We start from the raw sequence: 15,053 nt of genomic DNA, 5'->3' as shown, positions 1-15,053 counted from the left end.
CCTCACATCAGAAGCTCTGAATCCAGGAGCATGTTGTACCAGAATCAGTCGGACAAATGCCAGAGGAACATTGGAGTACTTATGTGAAATGAAAGTTTTTTTCAATGGAAGAACCTTGATCTCCAGATCCAAACCCATTTCTGATAGACCAGGTACCAAATGAGCAAATAAAAACAGCAAGTTAGAATCTCTTGTAAAATGAATGAATTCTAATATGAGTTCGCTCTTACTCTAGATGAGCTCTCGGTTTTTCTGGCTAACACTGATAAAGGAACATGTCATGGAACGGCGCATCTGAAAGTACGAGATGAATGGAGACCCTTGTGTTTTTCATCGAAATTCCCAGTCAATGCGTCAGTGGCGAACGTCGTGTGCAGAGATCTTGGCTGTGGACATGCGTTAGACTACAACAGTTTTAAGAATAAAGATTACAACGCTGTGGGGACACCAAACTGCACAGGAACTGAGAAGAAGGTTGCAGAGTGTCCTGTGTTGTCACCAGGTTTTTGTGACAAAGGAACACTCCAGGTCATCTGCTCAGGTTAGTGGCATCAACAGAGAATTTTAAGGACCTCAAATAGATTTTTTAAAGAAATTGTGTACTTTATATTATTGCATCAATATTAAAATATGACTCCAGTTAAAGTAATAGAGCTCCTGTTAATCTTGGGTAAAGTACAAAAGTATTTGTCCAAATATACTCAACTCAACTCAACGCAGCCCAGCCCAGTCCAACCCAACCCAACCCAACTCAACCCAACCCAACCCAACGCAACCCAACTCAACTCAACTCAACTCAAGCTTTATTATTATTCTTCCCCATACACAATATACAAAAGAATTAAATTAAATTAAATAATTATTATGGATCAAGGTGCATAGAACAAGAAACAGCAAGAGGAACATTAAACATAAATAAATAAAGAGTAGACTGTTGCGATTGTACTCAAGATGGGATTGTACTCCAGATGGTGAGTTCGGCTGCCATCATGACTGCTCTGGCTACGCGGTCTTTTTTTGTTTATTTAATATTTTTATTTACATAGTTACCGTTTCATTCATACATCTTGGATATCATTAGATATGACAGAGCCACTTTTATATCTATTGGTGTACAATGCACTCACCTTTCGCTGTTTTTAAACCCGGACCCATGCTGACCGAGCGAGATCCTGAGGAAGAACAAAGGGGTAAAGCATGAGGGAATAAAATGAGGGAAAATAAACCAAGAAAAAAAGAAGGTAGATAAATAAAAAGTATAAACCATTTAAAATATAAAATATATAAAGATATATGTGAAAAAAGTGTATATACAAGGATGACAGTAAAACAGTAAAATTTAATGTAATTGATGTGATTGTCCTTAAAGTGACCGTGCAGTATAAAGTGCACTGTGTGCAGTATGGTGTGGTATAAAGTGCACTGTGTGCAGTATGGTGTGGTATAACGTGACCGTGTGCAGTATGGTGTGGTATAAAGTGACCGTGTGCAGTATGGTGTGGTATAAAGTGCACTGTGTGCAGTATGGTGTGGTATAAAGTGACCGTGTGCAGTATGGTGTGGTATAAAGTGCACTGTGTGCAGTATGGTGTGGTATAAAGTGCACTGTGTGCAGTATGGTGTGGTATAAAGTGCACTGTGTGCAGTATGGTGTGGTATAAAGTGCACTGTGTGCAGTATGGTGTGGTATAAAGTGCACTGTGTGCAGTATGGTGTGGTATAAAGTGCACTGTGTGCAGTATGGTGTGGTATAAAGTGCACTGTGTGCAGTATGGTGTGGTATAAAGTGACCGTGTGCAGTATGGTGTGGTATAAAGTGCACTGTGTGCAGTATGGTGTGGTATAAAGTGACCGTGTGCAGTATGGTGTGGTATAAAGTGCACTGTGTGCAGTATGGTGTGGTATAAAGTGACCGTGTGCAGTATGGTGTGGTATAAAGTGACCGTGTGCAGTATGGTGTGGTATAAAGTGCACTGTGTGCAGTATGGTGTGGTATAAAGTGCACTGTGTGCAGTATGGTGTGGTATAAAGTGCACTGTGTGCAGTATGGTGTGGTATAAAGTGACCGTGTGCAGTATGGTGTGGTATAAAGTGCACTGTGTGCAGTATGGTGTGGTATAAAGTGACCGTGTGCAGTATGGTGTGGTATAAAGTGACCGTGTGCAGTATGGTGTGGTATAAAGTGGACTGTGTGCAGTATGGTGTGGTATAAAGTGACCGTGTGCAGTATGGTGTGGTATAAAGTGACCGTGTGCAGTATGGTGTGGTATAAAGTGACCGTGTGCAGTATGGTGTGGTATAAAGTGGACTGTGTGCAGTATGGTGTGGTATAAAGTGACCGTGTGCAGTATGGTGTGGTATAAAGTGACCGTGTGCAGTATGGTGTGGTATAAAGTGCACTGTGTGCAGTATGGTGTGGTATAAAGTGCAAGTCCAGAGATTAAAATGTCATAGTGCGAAAAAATAGTGCAGAAAAAGTGTGAAGATGGAGAGAGAGCACCAGTTCTAGTCAACTTTATTATTCCCACACGACCCACAGAAACACCTTTCTAAAAAAGTGACAGAAAAAAAAGTGAGACAAATCTGACGATGCATTTTTAGCTTTTAAAAATTGAAATTAAAGGCGATGTGGATAAACGCTCGTAAAAGATTCCTAATAACATTTTTAAGCTGTGACGTACAGAACATCACACAAAGATATAGAAGAAAATGTATAAAAAACTATTTGGAAACAATAAACCCAATAAATAACCAATAAATTAATAACTGCAGAAAGACCACACTGCATTTTTGTCAAATCAAATGAAATCAGCTAAACTGCTCTAAGTGCAGCGATGCACCGAAAAACAATCACTAACTTCTTTACAGAATTAAATAAGACTAGAATACAGTATACCTTTACAGCATCTTCCACACATTTTACAATATTTCATTGTCTGCTCCGTTCTTTATTTTTCAAATTTTTATAAACAGCATTATCATAATGGCGGTATTTTAACTAATTGAGAGAAAACTGGTAGTTCATCCCAGACTTGTAGATCTCTCCATTTCATACAAAAGAATTTTATTTGGGAAAACCCTACCCAAGTGAACCCTGCCCTGCCCTGTGTTTAGGATCCGAGGAACATTTTAAGCTTCATTATCTCAACAATATCGTTTCCACAATGTACTTTTTGTTTGATATCAGATGAATATCACCCGAGACCCCAGACTTAATCTTAAACTTTTTGACCAAGCATTTATATAAACAGAGATTTTGTTTCTGTTCTTTGCAGTCGCTTTTCCTGCTCCAAAGCTTAAGCTTGAAAAGCATAAGTTGGCTCCACGGGTTTACGTCAGGACCGAAGAGTCTGTGACCCTCGAATGTGTTTTCCAATCGGAAATACACGATTTTGTAAGAGTTCATTTACTTGACATTGTTTTTGACCGAGTGTTTGATTGGTGTAATATAACCAGCTTCCTGTTCCAGGCTTCCATCGTCCTCATTCGAAACAAACAAGAGATTTACAGCTGGAGAGCCCTACCTGGATATACACTGTCATGGTTGTTAAGAGCCCCGGTGACCGAGGGGGAGTACGCCTGCTACATCCGATCACAATCATCCAGCTCATACCGGACAGAAACCAGCAACATCATAGGCATCTACAGTATGTACTATTTCCACTAATCCTCCTTTTGTGACACATTAACTGAACAAAAGTCCTGAAACACACTAGGGAAAAGTGCTTCCTAATAGAAACTGTAATATATAATTATTGTGTACTTTATGTACTTTACTGATCTGTCATATACTCTGTATACCTATTTAATACTCGTACTGTTTATATTGTCTCACATTGTCTGTTTTTGTCTTGTAGAGTCCAAGCTAAATAGTATTTATTTCTTTAAAGAGTCACTAACAGCTGGAACTAAATCACATGACCAATAAACCCGGTTCTGATTCCGTTATATATTTTTTATAATATACAAGTGATCTTCATGAATCTTAATAAATTAGAATATCATTAAAAAGTGGATTTATTTCAGTAATTCAATACAAAAAGTGAAACTGGTATATTATATAGATTCATCACACACACTGATATTTCAAGTGTTTATTTCTTTTAATTTTGGTGATTTTGTCTCACAGCTGATGAAAACCCAAAATTCAGTGTCTTAGAAAATGAAAATATTGTAAAAGTATTGGAGACTTGTGATGTCTCACTTTAATCAGATCATTAAATCCAAACACCTGCAGAGGTTTCACAAAGAGTGGACTGCAGCTGGAGTCAGTGTTTCAAGAGCCTCCACACACAGACGTCTCCATGGGCTACAGCTGACGTGTTCCTCATGTCGAGCAGCATCTGAACCAGAGACAACGTCAGAGGTGTCTTACCTGGACAAAGGACAAAAAGGTCTAGACTGTTGCTCAGTGGGACAAAGTCGTCTTTGAAGATAAAAGGAAAGAAAATGTTTTCATTTGGAAATCAGGGTGCCAGAGTCTGGAAGAAGAGATGGGAAGCACAGAATCCAAGTTGCTTGAGGTCCAGTGTAAAGTTTGCACAGTCAATGGTGGTTTGGGGAGTCGTGTCATCTGCTGGTGTTGGTCCACTGTGTTTTGTCAAGTCCAAGGTCAGCACAGCCGTTTACCAGGAAATTTTAGAGCACTTCATGTTAATTTCATTTTCCAGCAGGATTTGGCACCTGCCCACACTACCAAAAGCACCAAAAGTTGGTTAAAAAGACCATGGTGATGGTGTGCTTGACTGGAGAGCAAACTCACCGGACCTGAACCCCATAGAGAATCCATGTGGTTTTGTCAAGAGGAACATGAGAAACAAAAGTCCAAAAACTTCAGATGAGCTGAAGGCCACTGTCTAAGAAACCTGGGCTTCCATACCACCTCAGCAGTGCCACAGTCTGATCATCTCCATGCCACAGTCTGATTACCTCCATGCCACAGTCTGATCACCTCCATGCCACAGTCTGATCTCCTCCACACCACAGTCTGATCACCTTCATGCCACAGTCTGATCACCTCAATGCCACAGTCTGATCACCTCCATGCCACAGTCTGATCACCTCCATGCCAGTCTGATCTCCTCCATGTCGCAGTCTGATCACCTCCATGCCACAGTCTGATAACCTCAATGCCACAGTCTGATCACCTCCATGCCACAGTCTGATCTCCTCCACACCACAGTCTGATCACCTCCATGCCACAGTCTGATCTCCTCCACGTCGCAGTCTGATCACCTCCATGCCACAGTCTGATCACCTCCATGCCACAGTCTGATCTCCTCCACACCACAGTCTGATCACCTCCATGCCACAGTCTGATCTCCTCCACGTCGCAGTCTGATCACCTCCATGCCACAGTCTGATCTCCTCCACACCACAGTCTGATCACCTCCATGCCACAGTCTGATCTCCTCCACGTCGCAGTCTGATCACCTCCATGCCACAGTCTGATCACCTCCATGCCACAGTCTGATCTCCTCCACACCACAGTCTGATCACCTCCATGCCACAGTCTGATCTCCTCCACGTCGCAGTCTGATCACCTCCATGCCACAGTCTGATCATCTCCATGCCACAGTCTGATCACCTCCATGCCACAGTCTGATCTCCTCCACACCACAGTCTGATCACCTTAATGCCACAGTCTGATCACCTTCATGCCACAGTCTGATCTCCTCCACACCACAGTCTGATCACCTTCATGCCACAGTCTGATCTCCTCCACACCACAGTCTGATCACCTTCATGCCACAGTCTGATCTCCTCCACACCACAGTCTGATCACCTTCATGCCACAGTCTGATCTCCTCCACACCACACTCAATTGAGGCAGTAATTAAAGCAAAAGGAGCCTCGACCAAGTATTGAATACAGATACAGTAAATAAACATATTTTCCAGAAGATCAACAATTCATTCAAAATGGTTTTTTTGATTGGTCTTATGAAGTTTTCACATTTGTATTGAGATGTGAATTGGTGGGTTTTTGTTAAATGTGAGCCAAAATCATCAAAATTAAAAGAAAAACACTTGAAATATACCAGTGTGTAATAAATCTATATTAATATACCAGTTTTACTTTCTGTATTAAATTAATGAAATAAATCAACTTTTTAATGATATTCTAATTAATTGAGATGCTCCTGTATATTATATAGAGAAAAGTTTGCACTCGAGCATAATTGCACGTTTATTCCCATTCACTGTTGTAGTAACCGCTACTCTTCTGGGAAGATGTTCCACTTAGATTTTTGTGGAGATTCATTTATCTACAAATGTGTTAGTAAAGTCAGTACTGATGGAGGTGAGAAGGTGAGGAGGTCTGGGGTGCAGTCAGTGTTCACATTCATTCATTTTCAATAGTGTTGGAGCTCTATAGCAGGAGATCTTCCACGTCTTCCAACTCATGGAACGCAGATCTTTATGGAGCTGGCTTTGTGCACAGGGATATTGTGATGCTGGACCAGTTTTAGTTCAAGTGAAGGGGAAATGTCATGCTACCACATCCAAAGACATCAGGTTGAGAAAGAACTTTTTTAAGAAGTTTTAGGTCCAAACTCTATGGTAGGAAAAAAATCATGCCACAGTTGTGCTCAGGAAGAAAATCCAAACTATCCCCTGCTTCTGAGAGAAAACTGTTCAGAGATCCTCAAAGATGTGGACTCCGAGGGTGAATTTTAATCTCCGAGGGAGAGCATTATAATGCTGTAAGGTCTCACACCTTTCTGTGGATGACCACCTTACACCATGATCACTTTCAGCACTGAGGAGTTCAAGCTGTTATTGATGTTTGCAGATCAAAACTGACTGAATGGTTAAATATAATACTTCATTTTCTGCATACTCTGCACAATGACAATGATGTTGAATCTAATCTAAGTTATTGTTTCTATGATAACCCATTCTATAATAATGATCCATATACAACAACACAAAAAGCACAGTCTTCAGGACTTTTACACTATATAATAAAATCCAAATTAAATTATTTATTTATTCAGAAATGGAAAATAGCTTATATACGAATTAGATGATCATCATCTTTTGTGCATATATTGTTCACTCTGCAACCACACCCCTCCACTGCCCTCCCTCTCATTCACACACACGTACTCTGTCTTACTCCTACTGACTTTCATTCCCCTTCTCTCCAGCGTGTACCTCCACCTCTCCAGGCTCTTCTCCACCTGCTCCCTACTCTCACCACAAATCACAATATCATCCACAAACATCATAGTCCATGGAGACTCCTGTCTGACCTCGTCCTTCAACCTGTCCATCACCACTGCAAACAGGAAAGGGCTCAGAGCCGATCCTTGATGCAGTCCAACCTTCACCCTGAACCAGTCTGTCATTCCTACTGCACACTTCACTGCTGTCACACTGTCCTCATACATGTCCTGCACCATCCTCACATACTTCTCTGACACACCTGACTTCCTCATACAATACCACAACTCCTCTCTCCACCCTGTCGTACGCTTTCTCTACATCCACAAACACACAATGCAACTCCTTCTGACCTTCTCTATACTTCTCCATCAACATTCTCAAAGCAAATAATGCGTCTGTGGTGCTCTTCCTCGGCATGAAACCATACTGCTGCTCACAGATGGTCACCTCTTCTCTCAGCCTGGCTTCCACTACTCTTTCCCATAACTTCATGGTGTGACTGATCAACTTTATTCCCCTGTAGTTACTGCAGATCTGCACATCTCCCTTATTCTTAAAGATCAGTACCAGCACACTCCTTCTCCATTCCTTAGGCATCCTCTCACCTTCCACAACCTGGTTAAAAACTCCACTGCATCTCTCCTAAACATCTCCATGCTTCTACCGGTATGTCATCTGGTCCTACCGACTTTCCATTCTCTTAATCGCTGCTCTCACTTCCTCCTTACTAATCCTATCCACTTCCTGCTTCACATCTCCACATCATCCAACCTTCTCTCTCATTTTCCTCATTCATCAGCTGCTCAAAATACTCCCTCCATCTTCTCAACACACTCTCCTCACTAGTCAACACATTTCCATCTCCATCCTTTATTGCTCTAACTTGCAGCACATCCTTCCCAGCTCGGTTCCTCTGCCTGGACAATCACTACAAATCCTTTTCTCCTTCCTTAGTGTCCAACTTCTCCTACAGCTCCTCATATGCCTTTTCCTTGGATTTCGCCACACTCTTACTGTACTCTTCCTTCAGAATCCCCCTACACCATTTCTCTTTCCATCCACACCATGATAGAACAGTTTAAACACCTCCAATGTTCCTGCTTTTACTCTCTTTCCACTTGGTCTCCTGAACACACAACACATCTCCCTTTCTCCTCTCCATCATATCAGCTCCCTCTCTCCCTTTACCAGTCATAGTACCAACCTTTAAAATATCAACCTGAACCTCCACTCTCCTCCACTTCTCCTTTCCCTGCTGTCTTTGTAGACGTCTTCCTCCTCTCCTTCTCCTCCTTCAGCCAACAGCAGCACAATTTACACCAGTACCCTGTTGTTAACGATACCTGTGGTGGTTGTTGGTAACCCGGTGTGAATTTCTGATTCGTGATCTGCATATTTGATTTGGCACATGTTTTATGCTGGATATCCTTCATAACACAAGCCTCCACATTTATCCGGGCTTGAGACCAGGAATATGAGCAACACTAATGACTGGGTTAATATACTAGTTAGATGCTAAAAGAAAAGAAAAATCATGAAAACAAATGTATTGTTCTCTGTTGATCCTGTAGTCTCTGAGCCCATGTTCTCAGATTCTGCTTGTTTGATATAAATATATGGACAGTATAATGATATAAATGTTTTGAAGTTTGTAACCCTCTTACCTTCATCTTGTTCTTCTCATCTTTGTGCAGTTTATGATCCTCCTCCTACTGGAGTAGTGGCTGCTGGAGTCATTACCACCATCATGGGTTTAATAATCCTCACACTCCTCTGTATTTGTGGTGGCAAAAAGTAAAATAAAGAGCCAGAACCATCTCTGAGCCGCATCACACGACTGCACCATGAGGGGTGCCGGAGAGCACAGGGGCAAATATACCATCCACCACGGCCAAAATCCCACTGATTTTATAATCATAAAAGTGTCTGTAATGTAGTTTACAGAGCTGATATTTGCTTTAGAAACCCATCAGTGTCTGAATCTCTTTACATTTCTAATTCTGAATACGTTTGTGGAAAGTCTTGAATCTGTGTGAATGATGTAAAACTGCATTTCGTGTTAGTTTTTCACTTGGATTCTATTTTAGTTGCTTTAACTAATTACTTAACAAAAATATCAGATATATTTTTATACTTCTTTTATTAACCATTTCCTTTTTTTTAAATAGTTTTTTTCCATTCTTGATTTGTTTATTATTTTAATTATTATTATTATTATTATTATTATTATTATTATTATTATTATTATTATTATGTTTATTGTATTGGTTTTTTTTCAGGGTTTTTTTGTTTGCAAAAATATAAATTAATATTGTTTTTATTTCCATTTAAGGTTTTGAGTTTCCTGTTTTTCATTATTCTTCTTGTTTTTTATTTTTACTTGTCTTTTTTTTTACATTTAGTTTTATTTATTTAGTTTTTTTTACTTTTTTAGTTTTCCTTTTAAAATCACTTTAAATATAAGAGAGCAAGATGAAGTTCCGTCATCACAGCACTGAAATTCAGATGTGTTTTCTCATCACTTTTATATATTTGATTATTTTTTTGGTTAGTATTAGATATACAGTATATGTAGCATGTAGTGCATTGAAGGTAGGAATGAAACTCCACACACAGGATATTATAGTTCTCAGATTTATTGCATAAAATTTTCGATGATGTTACAGCGTCTTTTTTTTTTTTAACACACAATAAACCTGGTCCTATCGTCTGTTTATTGTTTGCATTTTTTTGGTCTGAGGAAAAAAAGCTGAAAACAGATCTTGAACAGCCTGAGAGCGAGGGATTGCAATCCTCGATTGTACTCTAGAAGCAATGTCGAGGCTTTGAGGAGAATGAAAGCTTGTTTAGTTGGTCAGTTAGCAAACAGCTGCCGAATTAGCAAGTGGAAAGGAGACTGCGTTGAGACGATCGTCGTGAGGAACCCCGAGGTGATGGCGTTCATGCCAACACAGATCTGCTCACAGAGTAACATACACCTCCATCATTACACAACACAGGTATTGTAGTTGATCAATGGAAGCAGGTTTGTGGTGGCGGAAAACTTCAATCAAGACGGGACACGATTTTGAAAACCTCCCCCTTGTCTCCCATTACCTCTTGCATTCCTGTTCTGCATTTGGCTTCAGTGGCTTAGGTTTTCACATAAAACTTTGTTTCTTTTTCATCTATCTATTCTTCCTTTTCCCCCAGAATATATCAGTGCAGAAAATAAAGAACTGTCAGCAGGGTTTAAGAGAATCGATATTTCCCTTTACATTCTTCTAGGTTTCCTTTCGAGTCTACATTTGGTTTATAGGATTCTGAGGAAGTGTCATGGAATTTAACATCTACCCACCAAAAAATCTTCCTTATCTCTTTATCTAGTGAAAAAAACAGAAACATTAATTCAGGAAAGGGTTGGATGGTTCAGATTGGGCTAGTCGCTAGTATTTTAGCACCATTGATGTGTTGGTGAAGGTGCAGGAAATGTAGGTTGGGAAGCTTCTGCTTAGTAGCGCCTCTGGCTACTACTAACACTTTTCACAGAGGTTCTGCTGATGCTGCTGCCACTGCCGAAGCCACCGCTCATACCGCCGCCCATACCACCGCCCATACCACCGCCCATTCCACCGCCCATACCAACGCCCATGCCTCCTCCAATTCCACTACTGAATCCGCTTCCGAATCCGACTCCATACCCGCTTCCTCCTCCACTTCCATAGCCGTATCCTGTAGTAGACAGATTCAAGACATTAGTTAAATATGAAAATAAACAAGTAAATACCAGCAGAACATATGGGTTGAAAAGTGGATACACATACCTCCACTTCCACCTCCACCTCCACTAGAGGACTGCTGCACGTGGATGGTGGCAGAAGCTCCACCAGCAGAGATTCTGTGAAGAAACATAATCAATATTACTTTGTTAAACATTGCATTGAACATTGCACAAATCATAAAAGGTTTATAGACACTTTACCTGGTCTCCTCTCCCTCCAGGAGTTTCCTGTAGGTGGCGATCTCGATGTCCAAAGCCAGCTTGACGTTCATCAGCTCCTGGTACTCACGCACCTGCCTGGCCATGTCCTGCTTCGCTCTCTGGAGAGCATCCTCCAGCTCTTTAATGCGTTGTTTGGCGTCCTTTACTGCAATCTCACCACGCTCCTCTGCCTCAGCGATCTGAGCCTCCAGGTTGGCACGCTATGAATGAACAGAACGAGAGTTCAAATCAGAACTTCTGCTAAGAAATGGAGTCTGTTTAGGAGGAAATATCTTCTTTGGTATCTACCTGTCCCTTGACGGCCTCGATCTCGTTCTGCAGGCGGGCGATCATTCTGTTCAGCTCAGCAATCTCAGACTTGGTGGAACGCAAGTCTTCACCATAACTTCCAGCAGAGGACTGCAGCTCTTCATACTGAGAAAGAAAAAAGGGGTCAACATTTCCAAATTAAGTCATAAGCGAGCAGGAAATACTTTTTTTAAATCACCCACCTTTTGTTTGTACCATGACTCGGCCTCGGCACGACTGCGGTTAGCGATATCCTCATACTGAGCGCGGACTTCGTTCACAATGGCATCCATGTCCAGGTTCCTGCTGTTGTCCATCTCCACAATGACTGAGGTGTCCTTGATCTGAGACTGCAGCTCACGCAGCTCCTGCACAGTTCATTGTGTTCAGGTCTTTTTCCAGACACTCAAGTGAATAAAATCAAATGTCTGTCGAATAAAAATTACACTTACAGCTTCGTAGACTGCCCTAAGGAAGTTAATTTCATCCTGAAGTGCATCAACCTTGGCCTCGAGTTCAATCTTGTTCATGTAGGCTGCATCAACATCCTGAGGAATTCAGCAGAGATAAACTTTCATTCTTATCCTTTTGCTGAATGGCATCTTAAAATATTTGTTTAAAAATCAGTACCTTCTTCAGGAGGACAAACTCGTTTTCTGCAGCGGCACGCTTGTTGATCTCATCCTCATACCTGCAAAGAGGGAAGAAGAAAGTAAATGTGGGTAACATGGAAAATTCACACTGTGTCATCATGGACATTAACCTCATGTGGTTCTTACTTCCTCTTGAAGTCCTCAACGAGAACCTGCATGTTCTTCAGTTCTCCCTCCAGCTTGACCTTCTCGTTACCCAGGCCGTCCAGCTGTCTGCGCAGGTTGGCGATGTAGGCCTCAAACATGGCGTCGATGTTGGAGCGGGTGGTGGTCTGTTCCTGCATTAGGCTCCACTTGGTCTCCAACATTTTGTTCTGCTGCTCCAGGAAGCGCACCTATAAGAAAAAAATAAATAGGTTTTATTTCTTTCATTCTGTGAAAGCTGCATGTTGGGAAAACGTGTGAAGGAAATGTGTCATTGTGTTGGCTTCTATTGCTCTTTTGTGCTTCTCAGTCTTTTATGTTTCCTCATGGATTATTGTGAGGAATCATAAACGGCCCATGAGTCATCCTGACCATGAATTTTTCTACAGGGTGGGGCAAAGGAGGGAAAGGAAAGGGAGTGAAAAAAAGAGTAGACTAACAGGGTGTGTCCATGAGACATGAACCATGATCTCCTGAAGGGAGGGACAGTTAGGAAAAAAAAAGGCCTCATTGCCTGGGGCTACGCCTAGACCTGCATCGCTGCACAGATGGAACCATAGAACACAGATCAGGCAGGCAGGTTTCCCAACCACACCCTCATGCAGGCGGCTGATGGTCATGCAATAATATAAAACACACCCTGTCCACGTCACCTGACTTTTTTACAAGCTGTTCAGAAAAAACTGTGTGTCCAGTAACTATCATGTGCTTTAATATTCCGTCTAGACTTGACATGCATTTAAAAGCTTTAAGGGGTTAAGCTTTAAAGTGTGTGTGTGTGTGTGTGTGTATGTGTGTGTGTGTGGGTGTGTGTGGGTGTGTAATGTCTACAACACAGATAACTGCTGCGAGTCACACTGTTTCCCAAAGCCACATGAAATACAGGCCTGTGTGTATGTGTGTTGACTTGGTACAGATATTTAGGTGTGTCCTCTGTCCACACTCTGTCTGTTTGACTAGCTAACAAACAAAAACTCTTTCACACACACACACACACACACACACACACACACACACACACACACACACACACACACTGCAGTGGTGTTGATTTATAGCCAACATCTGAGTGTTGAAAGGTTATCTCATGTACATGTTCGATGGTTATTGGTTCATCCCGGCAACAAACCAGGATATTATTGGCTACAGCTGCTAAGCGAAAGGAATATGATCAAAAGCTTTTCCTGGTGACATGCCAGAGTGCAAAGGAGGACAGAAATGTTGGAGGAAAAAAGACAGGGAAGGTATGTGCTTGATCAAGTTTAAAAAACGCATTAGAAAACTTTTGAGGAGGTTTTAAAGGAGATGAGGGTCGAGGTGGAGCAAGTCTTACCTTGTCGATGAAAGAAGCGAAGCGGTTGTTGAGGGTCTTGATCTGCTCTTTCTCCTGGGTGCGGACGACCTGGATGTTGGGGTCGATCTCCAAGTTGAGTGGCTGCAGCAGGCTAGAGTTCACTGTCACAGCAGTGATGGAAGGTGGAATGAAGCCACCTGCACCGGAGCCACCTCCAAAACCACCGCCATAACCGCCACCGTAGGCCGAACCGCCGCCGAAGCCTGAACCGCCACCGAAGCCTGAACCGCCGCCGAAGCCTGAACCGCCGCCGAAGCCTGAACCGGCACCACCGCTGAACCCATAGCCTCCACCCATTCCTCCACCACCTCCGATGCTGCTGCTGCTGCTGAAGCTATAGCCGCCACCACTGCCGCCACCGAACCCAGAGCCTACACCAGAGCGACGTGTGCTCACTATGCTCATTCGGCTGGAGCCGCCTGGCATGGCAGAGAGCGACTGGCTGGAGTAGGACTTTTTACTAAAGGATCTTTGTTGTGACATGGTTGGTTCCTTGTGGTGGAGAAGCGAGATAGAGAATGTGCTCGAGAGCTTGCAGAAGAGCTGAGTGGAGGAGTAGGAGAAGGTCGCTCACAAAGGAGAGTCGAAGTCCCTCTGTGTGCTGTTCTGCTGCTGGCTTCTTCCTTTTATACGATCCCGCTGCCCTCCGGAGGGGCAGTCCGTTCTCAGACACACCCTACCTGTCAAACAGGTATAGAGTGAGAGTGGAAAGATAAGAAGAGTTACACCCTGCCTCAGGCCTCGCTGCAAGCACAGGCAGAGAGGAACACACAAGACAAGCAGAGAAGCGGGATTCCACTTGTACTTTTAAGCACATTAAAAAGAGAGAGAGAGAAAAAGAAAAAAAATGGAATGCAGCCGTAAACACATGCCAGAGGGTGGTGCTGCGTCTGTGAGTCTGGTTGGTTGGGTGAAAGTCAGATCAGAAGCAGAAGGAGAGTATGAGTTCACCCTTTGCTCTGCTCAGTAGGGTGGGGCAGCGCAGCGCAGCGCTCCTCTTACACTTATGAATGACTTTGTTTCCATGAGCTCGGGCCACTGCAGAAACGCTGAAAAACCCACTAATGTTTCCACACTCGCTGCTTCATTTAACACTTTATTACTCTTATCATCTCGCATAAAACATCAACATGCTGTACACTGTGCCATGAGGAACACAAACAGATGCTGCATTAACATCATTATTATTAGTAGTAGTAGTAGTATTGCATTCCATGCAGAAAAAATCTTTATGTGCAAAAGTGGTGAAATCTCTATGCCCAGTGTCCTGCTCTGCTCTGATCCAATTTACTGTCACGACAAATCAAATTAAATTTTATTTATCACCTACACATTTATACAGAGTGCAACATGTAATGGCATGATTTCTATAAGTGTCCAACATGCAAACAGAAATACAATACAAAAAATGAAGTATAAAATATAAGGATAGAAAAATAATGAATGAATGAATGAATGAA

General features: G+C 42.2%; 2 protein-coding genes across 2 annotated transcripts in view; one reads left to right on the top strand and one right to left on the bottom strand.

Annotated features, from left to right (window-relative positions):
- The window catches only part of LOC310738433 (uncharacterized protein), a 16,809-nt gene extending 6,309 nt beyond the window's left edge, over nt 1-10,500 (top strand). Inside the window, exons 4-8 of the mRNA XM_083563418.1 lie at nt 1-152; nt 236-541; nt 3,276-3,394; nt 3,470-3,647; nt 8,867-10,500. The exon at nt 1-152 is cut by the window's left edge and continues 163 nt beyond it. Of these exons, the coding sequence (XP_083419544.1) occupies nt 1-152; nt 236-541; nt 3,276-3,394; nt 3,470-3,647; nt 8,867-8,970 (859 nt within the window). The 3' untranslated portion in view covers nt 8,971-10,500. The remainder of the gene's footprint in view (nt 153-235; nt 542-3,275; nt 3,395-3,469; nt 3,648-8,866) is intronic.
- Nucleotides 9,793-14,600, bottom strand: LOC310738357 (keratin, type II cytoskeletal 8-like). The gene is made up of 9 exons (XM_083563315.1): nt 13,573-14,600; nt 12,222-12,430; nt 12,073-12,133; nt 11,895-11,990; nt 11,646-11,810; nt 11,443-11,568; nt 11,134-11,354; nt 10,994-11,049; nt 9,793-10,883 (listed from the first exon to the last, which is right to left on the bottom strand). The coding sequence occupies exons 1-9, from the start codon at nt 14,074-14,076 to the stop codon at nt 10,663-10,665; spliced, it is 1,659 nt and encodes a 552-aa protein (XP_083419441.1). The 5' UTR covers nt 14,077-14,600; the 3' UTR covers nt 9,793-10,662.
- Between the last annotated feature and the right edge of the window lie 453 nt (nt 14,601-15,053).

The sequence above is a fragment of the Silurus aristotelis genome, assembly GCF_946808225.1.
Source record: "Silurus aristotelis genome assembly, chromosome: 2".
NCBI classification, from domain to species: Eukaryota; Metazoa; Chordata; class Actinopteri; order Siluriformes; family Siluridae; genus Silurus; species Silurus aristotelis.
The sequence above is the reverse complement of the archived record's forward strand: the minus strand, read 5'-3'. Positions and strand labels throughout refer to the sequence as shown.